Here is a 17779-nt window from a genome sequence, read left to right as displayed (position 1 = left end):
GGCGGCCGCAGAAGGTTACTCAGCTGCGTCCCAGACGCCCCGCGCCCGGGTGGACTCTGGCCAGTACCCAGGCAGGGGACGCACGAGGCCCGATCTGTCCAACCTCTGGGACGATCCCCGCCCTCCAGCGCGCTGCTCGCCTCCGGGAGGCTCCGGAAGGGAAGGAGGCGTGTCCGGAGCGGGCGGGCGGGCCGGCTGGCCAGGGAGCTGTATAAAAAGCGCTGGCGGCGCAGCAGTCCCGGCTTCATTTGCTGTGTGCCACTGGGACCGGGAGTGCTGCGGGGAAGCAACGGCGGAGGACAGGGCGCTGCGCTCGGGCTACCCAATGCTGGGACTATCTGCAGCCGCTGCTCGTGCAATATGCTGGAGCTCCAGAACAGCTAAACGGAGTCGCCACACCGCTGCCTGGGCTGGATCGCAGCGCTGCCTTTCCTTATGAAGAAGACACAAGTGAGTAAGGCACGCCCGGGAGGAGCTCGAAGGCTTTCCAAGAAAATCGCGCCCGGAGTCCCGGGGAGCCCGGCGCGCCCTGGGACCGGCAGCCGGGCCATGTGGGGCTGCGCCCGCCGGGTGAGCCAGAAAGGTGCGGGGGAGGCAGGCGTGCTGTGCGAGCCCGAGCCTCCCCACTGGGGGGTGGTGACCCCGGGAGCTGGGGAGCGCCAGGGGTGAGAGGGAGCCGGTGGCAAGTTTGCAGCCACCGCAGCTAAGTTTGAAGCTGTCAGTCGCAAACTGCAGATGCAGGCTTCGCTCTTTGGCCCGAGAGTTCGAGTTATCACGGGGACGGCTTATTTTTTATTTATTTTTTTATTTTTGCACGGGAGGTCTTTCCCGGTGGATTCGGGGAGATTATGAAACAGCTTCCCACGCGCCACCCTCGCTCGCTCTGGCAGTCAGATCTATCTGTGCAGTCCCCAGGTGGGCGCGGGACGCGGTGCGGACGCGGGTGCAGCCACTGGAGTGAAGCCAACCCTGAGCTCCTAGGCGGCAGCGCCAGGCTGGGTGCAGAACCTGCCCGGCAGGCGGGGAAAACTTGGCAGCTGGAGAAGTCGGCCGGGTTCACAGCTCTGGGTGGGCCCTCCCGAAAGCTCTAGATGGAGTAGTAGCACTTCAACACTGCATAACGCCCTTTTCCATTACAAAACAGTAAAAGTTCTTTCTTCTTTTTTTTTCTCTAATGTGCACCTCCTAAGGATAGTTATTGAGATAATGCCCAGGATCGCTAAATTGCCCTTTATGCATAAAACATTGCCCGGGGGTACAATTATGTCTTTTCTTCGTTGACGCACATATCTGGCTGCGGGTTTGAAAGAGCCACTGTAGTATTCTCCTCTACAGTTCCTTTCACCGTCGCGGTTGCTACCTCTTCATGGTTCTTCCTTTCCAAATTGTTCTATTAGCTGCAGCAGGTTGGCTAAAGCTGCTTATTTACATCCCCACCCCCAATCTGTGGCTGATGGCAATTTCTGAAATGTATGGAAGGAGATGGGATTTGAAGGGTTTGTACTCATTTTCAGCTTTGACTACAGCATCAGTTGGTTGTAAGTAATTAATTAAATTACTCATATGGCGTCTTATTTTAAATAGATATCTAGGCTTGGAGACAGACCCATCAGGAAACACCAAGAATAAAGCACCTATCCCTGACTTGGAAAGGGATGGGGGAGGGAGCATGGCCTGGCATACCTGAGGTGTTCTCCCTAGAACACTCTCCCTGAGTCAGTGAGGTTGGGGGAGAAATAGAAGTCAGGAATCCGTTCCTGCTTGCAGGTTAGTTTTTACCTAGAGCAGCACGCCTGAGATTCCTCTGGTATCCTCTTTTGAGATGCGGATGTTAACGATTCCTGCAACAAAGAAAAGTTTTGCTGTGGTTGCTTGGTGTGTGCGTGCCTCCTGCTTTGTGCAATAATAAACAAGGGCGGGGTACCTATTTGTTTTTTGTAATAGCATCTGCTTGAATGAATAATAGTGGCGGGCCTGTGTGGAGCAGCCTCTGATTCAGGAAGAGAGCCCCAACCTTCTTATTTAAACAAGAAAACAGGAGACAGGCAAGGTTAATGTCCAACACGCCAAAGCCCAGCAATGTGCTATGGAATCACTTTGAGAGTCAGTAGGATTGATGATCCTTGCACCATCTTTGCAAAACAAGCCCGAGATCTGTAATCGCCTTTAGCGCTTTGATGAAATGGCTGTGTAAATAGGATTACATGGAATAATTCCATTGAAAACTAGAAAGAGGTAGGTCTAGCCTGAAATACTGTGGCACGAGTGACTCAGTGCTGCCGACCAGAGATATTTGAGACAACTTAAGTATTTTAGAAATGTGACCTGTTCGGACCAAGTTAAAGTGCAGGCCCTTTTGGGGGGAACTTGATGCTGATAAAGGGTTTGTAGGCAAAAAGAGGGCAGTGCGCTCATTGAATGAAGGCATTCATTTTCTCTAGTGACCTTCAAGGTTTCCTTTAAAGGATACTTCTAGCGATTCATATTCTTGTCCCTGAAAAAGAGGACATTGGAAATAGCACAAAAATCAATAAAATAATCCCTGGCAATGAAGGAGGGGATTAGATTCTCTTTCCCATTGTCACCTCTCCTAATCCAAGAGTTGCTAAGGAATTTTCTGCACAGCTCTGAATGTGTAGGGCATGGTTGAAGAGAACTGGATGCTAAGAAAGATTCAGTTTTCTTTTTCCTTTTAAATTTGGTGTTATCTGTGTCTGGAAGAAAAATATTTTTATTAAATAGTCTACTGTAAATATGGGATCGATACCAACTTCCCTTATTGCCTCCTTGTTCAACTTACCCAATAAGTTGAAAAAGAATTTAGTGATAATCTCTTAAAGGACTTTAATTGAAATTATATAGCTTTGCAAGAATCATGGGGACACCACGCATTTTGAGCCTTCAGTCAAGCTAAATAAGTATGAAATTCCATTAGCAGCCACTTGGGGCTTGATGGATGTCTCTTTGATTTACTTAGTACCAGTGATAGACTTCTGTATTTAGAAAATAAGTACACACAGCAGTCATGCTGAGCAATCAGGACAAGAAATTATGTCTTAAGTCTAATGAAGATTGTGGTTTGTATTTTTGAGGTTTGTCTGTGTGTGTGTGTGTGTGTATGTGTGTGTGTGTGTGTGTGTGTGTGTGTTCCCATATTGTATGAATTTATGGTATCTAAAGAAAATTGTGACCCTGGCTTAGAAAAAGTATCACTCTCAATAAGTAACTATTTTTAAAAACACGGGACTCTACATTGTAATTGAGAGGCCATATTGCAATGCTAGTCGTGTGGTCATTGTTCATGTTTATGCTTGTTATGCTTACATTTTAGTTTCCCAACAGGTTTCCATAGCTGTTGTGAGTACTGTCAATGTCACAACTACTGAGACAGGAAAGGTCTGTCTTGAAAACAATGCAGAAAAATCTATTTTAGGAACACTGAAGCTCTTGGAAGCAACAGATAGAATTTTAGCTTTTACTATACTAGAAAAATACCCTCTTGTTTTGCCTATGAAATATTTGTCACATGGGTGACAATGGCAGCTACAATATAGAAAAATTAACATATTTGTGAAAAGAGCATTTGCAGTCACTCAGTTTGCAGTGTGTGCTCCCAGTAGTCCTAATTTATGTAGCTTTTAATTGATACATTCTGCCAAGACTTCGAGACTCAAGTGCTAAGTCGATTACATTTAACATAAAACAGGGAAAATAACCATATGGAAATCTGAAAGTCGGAGCCAAACCAATTAAAATTGCTAAATTTTATTTATGTCTAACTGCTGATGGGAAGATAGCAAATTGTGAGTGAGCGTTTGTTCTTTAATGACAGGTGATTGAAATCTTAGCGCCTCCTTAAGTAACATTCAAAATAAAATCCCTGCCAAAATAGCTTGGGAAGTTTCTTTCATGTTCCTTTTCCTCTCTCTCCCTGTTGGTGGAGAACCTAAAATATGGTAGAGGGAGGACTCTAGGCTCTAACCTGTGAAGACGTAGGCTCTAATTCCTGTTTCACCACTTGGGAGATAGATGACCTTAGGCAAACCATTTTGGGATTTCCGTTTTGTAATCCGTATGATGCTGGTGAAATGGTTATAAAGATGTTTCTCAGATGGTGACTAAAAGGACCAAAGGGGATAGATAATAGTCCTCGTCCCAGTACAGTCGCCCACTGTCACTGCAGTTTGAAATACATTTCTGAGAAGGGAATGGTCTTCCACCACCTTAAAAGCCAGAGGAAAATGACCTCTAAGGATGAGGCTGAGCTGGCTTGTCTAAACCTTTGATTCAGTGCCTGGCCTCCCTTACAGGCTGACATCTGATTATCAGTTGTCCTTAACACGGGTCAAACTAGGAATGTCCAGAAACCAGGATGGTGTGTGGACCTGTGTGTGGGAAGTTCTGCTCAAGTTTTCTTTCAGGTTGAAAGTGAATGACAGAACTAAGGTGGGAAACAGAAGTGGGGGGGGGCGTTTCTTTCATTTACTCTCCAGTTTGTGTACTTTCGCCAAGTTCATCTTCTGTGGTTCTGAGGGTCTGTCTTCCTTAAGACTAAGAAGAACTTCTCAGCTTCCTCTCATGCTGTTGTCATTGCTCTTCTCGGTGAGGATGTACATTCATTCATTTCCTCTCTGTGGCCTCGACCAGGCAACGATCAGTGATATCCCCCCATATTATCCACGTTTGGAGACTCCACCCACCTTCATCTGTAAACCAGGGTAAGGCATTGGGATATAAATCTCTGAGTAGAGATCTGTTATCTGCTCAGGAGCATGAATCACCAACAGCTGCAGGACTTCTGCGTTTGGACTTAGTCACCTGTGTGGGGAGAGGGAACATGAGGACCAGATACCTGAGCAGTGCTCAGCTCTGAGGGCTCTTGTATGCATACAGTCTCTGCTTCATGGAAGCCTCGACTCCAGCCCTGCTGATTTATAGATGCGGTGGATGTTTGCCTTTTGACTTAATTATGGGCATACTGAAAACTGTTTACAGGAGCTAGGACTGGCAGTATCATTATCCCTCCCTACCTATTTCTGTCTATCCAGAAAAAAAGAAGAAGGTGGGGCGCTTTTCATGTAATTAGGCCTCCTGCTTCTTTCTCCCCACCCCCAAAAGCATGACATGTGTCATCCAAGGGAAGACTGATGTGCTGCCTGTGGCCTTTGGCTGTATTATACAGGTTGTTTCTAGGCTGACACACTGGCTTGGCTGTTAGGGGACTGTGTTCTTTTCTTTTTTTTAATCTATTTATTTATATTTCATATGAATTGGTGCTTTGCTTGCATGTATGTCTGTATGAGGGTGTCAGATCCCCTAGAACTGGAGTTACAGACAGTTATGAGCTGCCATGTGGATGCTGGGAATTGAACCTGGGTCCTTTGGAACCAGTGCTCTTCTGCTTTCTTTCTTAACCTGAATACTGAGTTGTCTTTGGGAAACCATTTGGACCTCTCTGAACCTGTGTCCTCAACTGGAAGAAGGGAAAGTAGGACCAGTTATTTCTAAGTCCTTCTGCTTCTAAAAATCCTTCTTTTCTAAAATACTTCTAAGAGAGACGTTGGAACCAGATGGCGTGGGAGCTGCCTTTGGTTATGAGATTTACGTGGCCATTGCTTCAGTGCGAATACTGGGTATTACCATTGTTTTATGATGATGCACCAGCTGATGGGGGAACATTAAGATTTAAGTTTAGACTTCTTCTTTAGGAATGCCTCCTGCTGCTTGCTATTTCTCTAAAACAAGGATGGTATTTCTAATTGAAGAAGACTTCCACTCTTGTCTCATCTTTTGAGTTCTCTGAGTGAGGAAGAATCCTAAAACAGAGTCAGACAGCCCCCACGGTGTACATTTTCTGAGGTGGTGCTTCCCTGTGTCTTCCTGCCATGTTCCAACATCTGTATGGGGTGAAAACAGAAAGACAGATCTGGTGATGTGGCAGAGAGAGCCAGAGGAAGGGGCTTTGTTGTCTCTAGGTACGTGACCTTGGACAAGGCACTAAGTCTTAATATCCTGAATAGCATCTGAGAGTTAATACTGAGAAGACAGTGGAAATGAGAGGCGGTAGCTGAAATGGACAGAGCTGGGAGCCTTGGGGGAAGGCTAGGTCTGTAGTGATGTTTGCCAAGTCCCTGCTTGCCTCAGTGCTTTCCAGGGTCCAGAGCGCCTCCAGAGCAATCCCCCTCCACCTCACTTCCTTGGCTAATACTGGATACAGGACGCATAGCTGGCAACAGATTTTCTTTAGATGTCAGAAGGCACGGTTCTCCTTGTTGACATCAGAATATTTAAAAGCCAGCTGGACCTTCCTGCAGCCAAGAGACTAGAGATTCCTCTGAAAAAATTGTGCCATGGCCATGGCAATAATGCTCAATTCTGAGTGCTGCCAGAGAGTAATGAGTTGCCTATTAAAAGAAAGCTTACAATCGAGGCAACACTCCAGACAATTGAAAAACAAAGACAGCAGTAGCAGCCCTTTGGTTATCTGGATGCAGACTTAGCCCTTGACTCGGCACCTGTAGCTCTTAGCTATGCTTGGCTCTCTGGAGGGCTGCGGATTAGAGCCTGGCTTTGTTGGAAGGGGAGTGATTAGGTGGCCTTTTTGTGTGTGTTCTCTGTACACAGACTGCAGCTGAAACATCTCCTAGTTGCCTGGCAAAGAATGCCTTTGCTCTCTAGGGTGACCATGAAAGAGGGTGGGAGAGGAGCACAGGGCAACCCATCCGTCCACAGTACCCACTTACAAAAGCAAGGCTGGGTCATCTTTGCAGAAAGGGCATCCCTGGTGTGTCACTGTGTCCCTGTGTAAACCCTGGAGGGAAGAGCTGGGGGAGAGGGGCTAGGGATTTGCTTTGTACATACATAATTCTGTTGCCAAAAGAGTTCATCTTAGGAACAAAAGCCCATGGGTACTTAGAACCTCTTTTTCACCTTGATATACATGAAATCCCTAAAGCAAATGACCTTTTCTATTTTAGTTTGCATACTAAACTCCATGGTGAATCACATCTCACACACAGATTGCTGACCTGTGTGTGTTTGAGTGCATATAGACAAGATTGCTACCCACACTCAAAACTGTGTCGTGGCTGACGCATGTGGAGGGGCCCTAGGTAGTCTAAGGTGATGAGCTATCTGCTGTATCCTGGGGTATCCTCACCCCCTCCCCATCAACAATCCTGGGAGAACACACCAATTGCCGGGTTTGGAAGGGGAAAGTTAATGCTTTTGTTCTAAAGGTCTTGTTACCTCCTGGGGTCCGTCCTGTGTGGACACTGTGTGTTAAAACTCAAGTCACTGTGGAATGATAGTTGGATGAGCCCTGGGAAGGGAGAGTAGAGGTGTTTTCATATAAAATAGTTTATAATATGATCTAGAAAACCCAAGCCCAAGGATTGCAAACCAAACCCCAGGAGTCATATGCAGAGCCATTATTTATGCTTCAATATAAACTCACACGTTAGCACTTATGAAATAATAAACACATGAGGCATTTCCAGTTTTCATGACCAACTCAAACCTCTGTGGCTGCCTTGGCCTGGATCAGTGACACAACTCAAAAGTTGTGTTTGGTAGGCCTCGCTGGAGACGTTTGGTGCCTTCTCCTCGGTGGAGCCCCATCACACAGGCCTCTCCTGTTGGAAGTTGCGACTGTGTAGATGAAGGACTAGCGGATTTTGTTTCCAGGTGGTCCGCATGAATGGCAATGGTCATGAGCCATGAACAGGAGCCATGATTAACATGAGGTTTTTAATGTTTAGATGAAATTTATTTTGTGTAGAAGTACAATTCGCATAGTTTTTCTGTTTTTGCAACAAATTAGCAGTTGGTTTTTTTGTTTCATTTAAGTCCTTTCAAGGAGAGTGTTTTTAAACCTTTTGTTTATGATTATAATGTCTAAAAGCCACAATGATCTATACCCTCACATACTTACAAAACAAGAGAAACCTCTTTTCCACTTTTAGGATTATGTTTGGTAATTTACTAAGCTGCAGTGTTTTATTTCATGTAAATGTACATTTCACTGTGAAGTTTTAACTTTCAAAAAATCGGAAATAGTTTAATACTTACAGCTAGTTTTGAAATCTACCATTCACAATGTGAGGGCTCTAAGTCCTTTATATGAGTCAACATTTTAAATCATTTAGACTTCTAAATGCAAAGCTGATTTGACCACTTATGGTTGGTACTTCTGTGCACATGCCCATAGAGGAATAGCTCAGCCTGAAGGATTGAAATTTGCTATAATTCATGTATAGTAATAAAGTGTGAAGCTATTTCAAAGCTCCTACCATTGTTTTAGAAAATTGAACCATTCTGGTAATAAATAAAACATGGCAAAGTGGGGCTTAGTAGGAAGTAGTTCCAGAATTAATTAGTTTATTTCACTTTTCTTCTGGGAGGTAGATGTCATTTCTTTTTAAATTTCGTCATGCAGATGAGGAACCTGAAATAGGCATTTCCTCCGTGAGTGTGTGATATTGCCACTGTTGTCACCCAAAGACTTAGTGTGGCTTGTTCAGTACTTTGGAGACACAAACTCTGTTTATAGGGACACTGAATAGAAAGCAAAAGCGATTCGGATAGTGAAAACAGCTGCCAGGAATAGAATTTGGACAAAAAGTCGTAGTTACTGTTGCTTAGCAGAGTGGCTCATGGTACATGCTCAGTCAACACACAATGAAATAAATGCATGTCTGATGATTTGGGTTGTTGACAATTGCAAGATTTTCTTTTTGAAAAAATACTAAATAAAAAAAATATTACTCATCTCATATGCAGGTAACTCTAGAGGCTACTCTGTCCACAACTTACAGCAATAATTTTCAGTGAGTAGGCAATTCATTCTTTACTAAGGACTATAATCCTCTATCATCAGAGACCATTTGAGTGAAGAGAGCTCAGGATGGGTTACATTGTTGTTTTCATTGTTTATTGGCTTTGTGGCCCTCAGTTAGTTTTTCCTCTCTGAATTTTACTTTCCCCATATTTAAATGGGCAGAAGTAACTACAAGGTAGGCATAACCATGGCAAAAATCGAATGATAGACTATCAGATGTTCTAGCAAGTGATACTTCACATATTAACCATTTCTGTGAAAGGTACCCAAAGGGTTAGCTGTCTGAGAAGTGCATGAACGGTTTACTGGGTAACGATAAAAAGACTAGTTGTTAAGTCAGTGTATGTTGAACTTAGCATGAAGGAGACATTGAGCCACAAACTACACGTGATTTTCAAGCAAAACTATTTGTGAGGTACATAATACAATGGCATGATGAACACCCCCATCCTTGCCTTTTGCCAGTCCTGACTTTTTCAAAATAAATGAAGTTCAGAAAGATTCAGAAGATCTGCCTGAGATTAACAGGGGAAAAAATAATGCAAGGAAGTCTAAGGATGTAGAACCGGAAGCCCCACCTATTAAATCCTAAAGACTAAATCCCTCTTAATCACGGACATGTCACACACCCATGTTTACACACATGCTTAGAGACACCACCTGTGCCATAGTGCTGTGTTTCCCCCCAGGCGAGGTTCTGAAGGCTGGGTCCCCAGCTGGAGTGCTGTTGGGAAGTAGTAGAGCCTTTACAGGGTGGAAGTTAGATCACTTAAAAGTCCATGTTCTCGGAGGGAGTACTGGGGCCCCGGAGCCCCCATTTCCCCTTACCTTTTGCCTTCAGGCAACCATAAAGTGAACAAGCCATGATATACTGTGCTAGCACAGGCCCAAAGCAAGGATGCCACGTGACCATGTGCTACATACAGTCTTGGAAACTCCAAGCCCAAAGGAACCTTTCCCCTTAAAAGTTGATCATCTCAATGTTCCCCTCCACAGCTATAGGAAGGAACATAACTTGTAAAGGATTGAGTGGCTGCTGCTGCTGCCTCCTCCTCCAACTCCTCCCCTGGTCCTCTTCCTCCCCTCCTCCTCCTTCTCCTCTCCTATATCTTTCTGAACCAGGGAACCTGAGAGCAGGCAAAGTTGAGTTAAAGCTTCCAGCTAAGTGGAAAATGTGTTCTGATTCTAGCTCCTCAGTGCTGGCCACAAGTGTCAATGCTTATGTTTGAACAGGGCTTGCTAGTCAGAGTTCCTGGTCTTCACAGGCAGTTCTCCAACACCACCACTACCCCCACCCCTCCCAACCATCATCCCCATACCCCCACTCCCTACCCCCCCCACACTCCCGGTTTCCGGAACTCTTAGATGGAAGCTCTGTACCCAAGCCTTCTGAAGATTGTGGGAGAGGCCCACTGTAAACCGTAAAAATGCCATTTTACTGGATGGACTTGGCATCTTCCGAATGAACAGTACTTAAAAGGCAGAAAGCAGATTTTTAAATATTTCTAAAATATGCTTCTAGATAACTCATTGGACAAAGAGAAGTGCTGCAGAGATTATGTTTATCAATTTCCTTGGACTCTACTTTCATGCTTTTTTTTTTTAAAAAACAGACAATCTTAAATGTCTACAGACAGATAAGGAAATTCTTTCATTAAAATGCCTTTATGATTATGTCTAGGTTTTAAATCTGTAATTCTTTTGTGTTGTGTTCTTTAGGATTCCTTACTTATTCAACAAAAGACCTCAACACAATTAATTTAAGAGATTTAAAACCTAGCACCCAGATTATGGGCCTGCAGCTCCGTGCCTGGCTTTTTATGTGAGGATCTGAACTCAGGTCCTCATGCTTGCACAGAAAGCATTATTCTGACTCAGTTTCTTCCTAGGCCCAAAGTGATAACTGTTTACAATTATTCTAATTCCTTAGCGACAGTATCACCATGTAACTAGTTTATAGTGTAATGCATGGTGTACAGAGGCTAGGCCAGATGGCAGCAGATGGTCTGCTCTTTCATGTAATCTTCCTGCCTCAGTTTCCCCTTTGTCAAAAGAGGGTGAACATTCATTTTTCATAGGACACCATGAAGAATGAACCCCACAGAAAGAACTTGGACCAGTGCCTGGTAAAAAGGAAGCACTGAATAAACACCCAGGGAAGTTACTATATTAGCACCAAGAAAATGGGAACGGCGTGTCCATCTGTAGTCATGGCTCATTACCTAAAGAAATCAGTTGTCAAGCCCTGACTGTCAGGGTGAACCGGAAGAGTAGAAGCTTTTATCCAGTCTCAAGAGAGTTTACCAAGAGCAAAGTTCCTTTTCTGTCACGTGCCCAAGGTCACAGAGCTCATCAGTGGTGGGCTGGCTTATGAACCAGAAGGTCTGTATCCAAAGTCCACATGGGTAAGCCTGGTGCCTGAAACCTGGGGTGGTCAGGGGGTGGGGGGGCTCATTGTTAACTTTTCCCATTTTGATTCAGAGTGTGATTCCGTGCCTTTTTTTTTTTAAGCTGAGAGATGTCAGTTTTAGCATCTGAAGAAATCTGCCTAATTGCTGAGGCAGAGTGGGAAGAATGTGGCTTTTGTGTTAAAGGCACCTGGGTTTTCCACTGGCTCTGACTCTAGGTTGCTGTGGGGTCTTAGGCAATGTGTTTAACTTTGTTTAACCTTTCTGTAACCTTAGGCGAAATGGAGTGATGAGACTTTGTAGTTTCCCTTTCTTCCTCCAGTTATTTGTTTTTCCTCCCCCCCCTTCCTTTCCTCCCCTCGTTCCTTCCCTCTCCACCCGCCCTTAAATTTAGAAATACCAGGTATGTGAGGAACTTTCTCAGCATTGTTCTATGCTAAGTATTTTGCAGAGCTGGGGACATTCAGCTCAGTGGTGGAGTACTAGCCTAGCCTGGGAAAGACCCTAGCTCTGTCCCTAGCCACAAACAAGTAAATAGAAAGAAATCTTTCAGCATTTAGCCTGCAAATTCTGTATTTGTGGTGTTGACTGGAGGAAAATGAGGGAGATTCAGAGCCACAATGAGGCATATATCCAACCTCTGTCGATCATTTATGCCATATACGATTTTCTTTCTTTCTCCAAGCCTCATAGCTTCATCTAGTTCAGAGGTTCTCAACCTTCCTAATGCTGTGACACTTAAATACGTTCCTCAGTTTTGCGGTGACCCCCAACCATAAAATGATTTTTTTGCTATTTTATAACTATGATTTTGTTACTGTTATGAATCATAACGTAAATGTCTGATATGTAGATGATCTTAGGTGCCCCCTGGGAAACAGTCATTCCATGCCCCCCCCATAGGTTGAGACCCACTGATCTAGATGAAGCATGATCAGGGTCATTTACAGTTAAAGCACAGGAGTAAATGAGGTAGTACAGGGAAATTGTCCGACTTAGGTGCCGCTCTCTGTAAGGAGGTGAATGGTCTACCTACTCTGTCAGTTTGTTTTGTGTGTAGGATGGCTGTCATCATTTAAAAGCTGTTCTCATTGAAAAGCAGAGCAAGATTGTGGGCAGTAGGAGATGTGGGCTGTGTCATTCATTACGAACAGCCTGGCAAAAGGCGTGGATGTCTGTAAGGATGCTGACATAATTTGTTGAGAGTAAAGAGAGCCAGTGATGAGTAGTAGGGTAGTGTTTTGTCCTATTCTAGGGCAAAATGGCAAAAGGTATATTATTGTGAACTTAGAATGAGAAGAAAAATTCAAAACGCTATTTAGATGCCAGTTCGTTAATGTCTTTCAAAATGAACCTTAAGTTTTTCTTTCTTTCTTTCTTTTTTCCTTTTTTTTTTTTTTTTTTTTTTTGGTAATAGAGGCTGCTCTTAAAATTGAGAGACTTTGAGACACCTTGTTTTTCTAATATTTAGATTTTCTCATTTGTAAAATGAGATAAGAGTCTTAATTCCTAAGGTGGGTTGGACCATTGAATAACTAAATACATAAAGGGTTAGAAACTGGCTACCAGAAACCTAGGTAACTTCTTCATGTTTCCAGTTAAATGTATTTTGGGCAGGAGTGTATTGTTGTTTAATTTTTACTGTGTTACTTTAATAACTGTAGGAGACATAGTTTCAAAATCTCCCTTATAAATTAATTCATGTTCTGTTTCTTCTCAGTGATTTTTTTCTTTTTGATGCTGGTGATTGAACCTAAGGACTTCACACATGCTAAGCACATGCTGTATCTGCTGTATTGTTGAAGTAAACTCCAAGCCTTTTGCCAGTGGCTCTGTTGAGAGCTTGAGGCCTTAATTGTGCAGGTTACTCTTGGAGTAAGTTTTGTATCAATCAAGGCAGACACAGTTTCTTTTATCAGTCCATTACTTCAGGTAAACAAGTATTCCTTTCTTTGACTGAACATTAAATTGTTATGTTTCTTTGATGGTGTGCTGACTTGTTCAAAGCACTTGTGAAAGAGAGAAAACGTCTCCTGCTTTCTAATCTTTTCCAATCTCAGTTGTTTTTAGGGGTTCTTGCCTGAATCTTTGACTACAGACTTAGGATGTCTTGGACTAAACTCACCAAGCCACAAGTATAAAGTCAAATTTGGCTCAATGCAGAGGAGGGTCTAACACAAAAAAATCCAACCAAGGAAAAACAGATGGGAAATCTCCCATGGATGGTGGTGGTGTGGTAGGGGTTGTGACTGGGGGTGTCATCGATGAGGGTGGTAGTGGGTGTTGTTGGCTGTGGATAGTAATGGTGGGTGGTCGTCTTGGATGTTGGTGAGTGTTGCTGGTGGTGGTGAATGGTGATGGTGGTTGGTAGATGTTGGTGAGTGCTGGTGGTGGTGGTGAGTGCTGGTGGTGGTGGTGGATGTTGTTGTTGTTGGTAGATGGTAATAGCAGGTGGTGGTGGTGGTGTATGTTGGTAGGTGTTGCTGTTGGTGGGTGGTGGTGGTGGTGGTAGGTGATAGTGGTAGGTAGTCTAGTTGTGATGTCCTCCCCTCAATGAAGAGAACAAACAAGACACTCTGACCATGTCTATAAAGGCCTTAGGAGCAGAGTGAGGTTTTTTTTTAAAGAGCTGAAGTTTCCACTTTTTCCCAAGGGTCTGGGTTGTTCTAATTTTTAAGGGAAAACTCAGGAAAAGCAGAATAAGAATTTGCAAGGCAGCACAGGAGACTCCCTTCCTAAATTCAAGTGTCTGGTATTGGCCTGTAGTCTGTCACAGAGAAGACATCCATTTCATTGTAGGCAAAAGGAATAATGGGTTCTGGAACCTTGGAGGTTCTCTGTAGCATGGACTGTGCAGGGTTGCCAAGGCAAGGCTAACCTATGACTAATGTGGCTAGACTCTTCCACTGGTCTTTGTAGGACCAGGATAAAATCCAAGTCTGTAGCACACTATGCAAGGTCTTCTGTGGTTTGGCTCTTGCTTATCTCCACCACACCCTGAGTAATAAATTTCATTTCGGCATCTTCTAATTATGACAGAGCGCATGAACATTCATGCCATAGCAAATGTTCTTAAAGGCTCCATGGCTCATTTGCCTAATGCAGATGAATCTTTCTCCAGGGAGGCATCCAGGGGGTCCATTTGCCCTTTTTCTTCCTCTGCTCTCTCTGAATTCCTGCACACACACACACACACACACACACACACACACACACACACACACACACATGCTATTCACAATAACTTGAAATTCTTTTTTACTTATTTGACTAAACTTTCTTATAGTAACACACTGCCAGCATCTTTGTGAAGATTTTCTTAACTATGATTGAAAAAAAAGATTTTACTACATTTATCTAGTGAGTGCATAGTATGGCGTAGAGGTCAGAGGGAAACTTGCCAAGCTTGGTTTTTTCCTATACACCATGTGGCTTCTGGAAATCAAACTTATGTTGTCAGTGGCAGCAAGTTCCTTTCCTTGCTGGACTCTCTCAACAGTCCTGAACTAAGATTTTTAGTGAATTATGCCTGGTTTCCCGGGGAAATCATCCACCTCCAGTAGTCTCGGCATATGGATCTGGGCATTTAATAGTTTCAAGCCCTTACATGAGTTCACACATCTTGGGCATCAAGGAGGCTAAGGTGGAAAGTAGGAGGAAGTGAGGCTACTACTGTTATGCATTAGTGTCAGTGGAGACACATGAAACCATGCACATATCAGTCCCCTGCATAAACACATATGTCACCCAAACATAATTCTGCTCAGAGAGAAAAATGATGAGTATTCCATTGAGGTATTGGGAGACAGTGGGCAGTTGTTTGCCTTTCTTTAAGGCACTGGTTCTCCCTCTAATGATGTGATCCTTTATACAGTCCCTGGTATTGGGGTGATCCCCAACAAGAACATCATTTTTGTTGCTACTTCATAACTGTAATTTTGCTACTGTTATAAATCCTGATGTAAATAGCTGTTTTCCATTGGTCTTAGGTAACCCTTGTGAAAAGGTCATTTAACCCCCAATGGAGTCTTGACCCACAGATTAAAAACCACTCCTTTAAGTGTGATAGCTTGAAAGGCGAGTACCAGCTTCAGCTGATTCGGGATATATGGAAGAGTTAAGAGCCAGTCAGGGTTTTAGAGTGAAACTGTTCATTTTGTATGCCAGATTCTTAACTGGGAACTAAGTGTGTCATATACTTTATGTCCTAATTTGCCTCATCTGTGAGAGTGACAGTGTGACAGCTCCTTTGTACAGGAGAGGAATATGGGTTCAGAGAGGTTGGGCAAGTTGCTCAGCATTTTATAACTGTCATCAAGTCTCATCTATTCTCAGTTTCTTGTTTAGTGGCGATACTGTGCAAGGCAGTTCCAGCAAATGGATCCCCTCCCTCAGGTTACCCGTATGCATCATGCTTCCTTCAAAAAATCCTCAATATGTTAGACTACATTGTAGGTATCCGAGGTTGCCAGTGCAGTAGACATGCAGACGATGCTGTGACTATATGTACTGGTTGTGATGCATGTAACTGGCAAATGGTGTGAGAAGTTGTAGATGGTTCCATCTGGGCAATATTTGTGAATGAAAGGCAGATTAAGGTTAAGGAGTCTATCAGAACAGTATTTCCACAGTTAAGATTAGAGATGACCTAAGTGTGGAGTGAAGCTCTCTGGAAAAGGGCTTGCAAGAAGGAATGTTTCTAGGTAGCATGTGCCCATAGAAGGCAGCATCTTAGTGATGGATATGGTGGTATATGCTGCAATGCCAGTACTTAGGAGTCTGAGGCAGGAGGATTGCTGCAAGTTCAAGGCTTAACTTAAGCCATTTAGCAAAACTTGGTCTCAAAACAAAGAAAGAAACAAAAACTTTAGCAGTTCCGAAAACAGTGCTTTTTCAAACTTTGGATACAAAGTTCAGCTCTTGCCTCAGTTTGCAAGCAGACTTCCAGAATGGACCATTAGTAAAGGAGGCAATAACAAAGAAAACTAAGCTCTGAAGCCTGTGTACAAGGTCAGCGCAGACTTGGCACTTGGACGCTGTAGCAGCTGAAGCATGTCGTCTTAATTTCATTTAGCTGGATGCTCTGCTCACAAGCCCATCTCTCCATTTCCTGAGGAAGGCGATCCCATCCCCATTCTCTGCCATCTGGTGAGAGAGTCTTTGCTTTCCAAACAGTCCCGTGTTTACATTTCTTTCTCCATCCTCTGTTGAATCCCCAGCAAAGCAGCTGCATTGAAGAGAAGCCGATGGTTTACCGTCTTTCCTGCCCATCAGAGAAACTTGCCTTCTTCTTCTCCCAGCAGGACTTAGTGGGGGGACTTGAACTCTTGAAGTCCGTTGTTCTTATTCTTCTCATTTCTAAACTTAGATTAATTGGTAATCTTCCCCAAGTAAGAAAGAACTTAGAATATCAGAAAAAGAACACAAATACAGAACCTTTGAGAAGTTTTGGTCATGCCTGTGAAAGCAGAGACAGGTGGAGCTCTGTGAGTCCCAGGCCAACCAGGGATACACACAATGAGACCCTGTTTCCTCAAACAAACAAACAAACAAACATTTAATAATAGTAATAATGTCTGCCATTACCAGCTGTGCTGATAGATTCTAAAACTAATGTCTACTTCTTTTTATCTCGGACATGCGTGACTTTAGAGTATCCTTTAGAATCTTATTATACAGAATGCTAGGTATAATTTCCCAGGTGTCATGGTGAAAAAGAAAAATGAATAGAAAAGCTTAAAAGGTGAGCTTGCCTCACTTAGTTATGCTTATTAGCATGAAAATGCAGTAATGCAGCCGTTTTTTCTATGGGGGGGGTGAGATATCAGCATGAATTATCTGGCATGCCACTTTCTGCTTCTTATGAGAAGTCATGTGAGAGGGGGTGCGTCAGCACACTATTCCTCATGACCTTGAAGAAAAGGTAGCTAGTGTTGTTCTTGAGTCAGAGTGAAAATTGGGCTGGCATACCAGCATGCTATTCTGAGTCTTTTTTTTTTTTTTTTTTTTGGCCTGCTTCTGTAGGGATGACAAATAGGTAAGAGTCATCTCAAGCTTTTGGGAAGGGATGTGATTAGCATTTAAAAGTTTAATCTGTGTCATCACTTCCAAACAGCTCTGTCTCTGGGTGAGATCTTGCTTCCTGTGTACTCTTCCTCTACAGAGTCACCGCCATGAATAATTTTTTTTAAATGAAGTGCTGCTTTAGAAATTTGGATCGATGATTGCAGCTCATTTATTTGCTTTATAGGGAGAAAGGTAAGAGCTGCATGGAATTGTAGCTTGCTTAGCAAGATACAATCACACTGTAGTGGCCTTATTTGCTACCACTGTGTTGAAATGATGTTCAAATGAACGAAGAAAGTTACTTTACTAGGTTGTCTTTGCCCACTTCTTCAGAAGGGGAACTCCAGACCTACCCTTGGATTTACTGCTTTCCTGCACCATCTACTAGAAGAGGCATTTTCCAATGGTTGTTTATTCATGAAAACTTAGTTTCTACTCTGTTCTGAAACCCAGAGATCCAGTAATA

General features: G+C 43.5%; 1 protein-coding gene across 2 annotated transcripts in view; it reads left to right on the top strand.

The window, feature by feature from the left end:
• The first annotated feature begins 253 nt into the window (after positions 1 to 253).
• Kitlg (KIT ligand) overlaps positions 254 to 17779 on the top strand; it is an 83096-nt gene continuing 65570 nt past the window's right edge. Inside the window, exon 1 of one of the 2 annotated variants that reach the window (XM_040754987.1) lies at positions 254 to 450. In XM_040754987.1, coding sequence (XP_040610921.1) covers positions 436 to 450 — 15 coding nt within the window. In that variant the 5' untranslated portion in view covers positions 254 to 435. The remainder of the gene's footprint in view (positions 451 to 17779) is intronic. The other variant, XM_040754986.1, reaches the window with a different exon arrangement.

This window comes from Mesocricetus auratus, unplaced genomic scaffold (assembly GCF_017639785.1).
Source record: "Mesocricetus auratus isolate SY011 unplaced genomic scaffold, BCM_Maur_2.0 Super-Scaffold_100011, whole genome shotgun sequence".
Classification (NCBI taxonomy): domain Eukaryota; kingdom Metazoa; phylum Chordata; class Mammalia; order Rodentia; family Cricetidae; genus Mesocricetus; species Mesocricetus auratus.
Note: the sequence above shows the minus strand (reverse complement) of the source record. Positions and strands in the feature narration are given on the sequence as shown.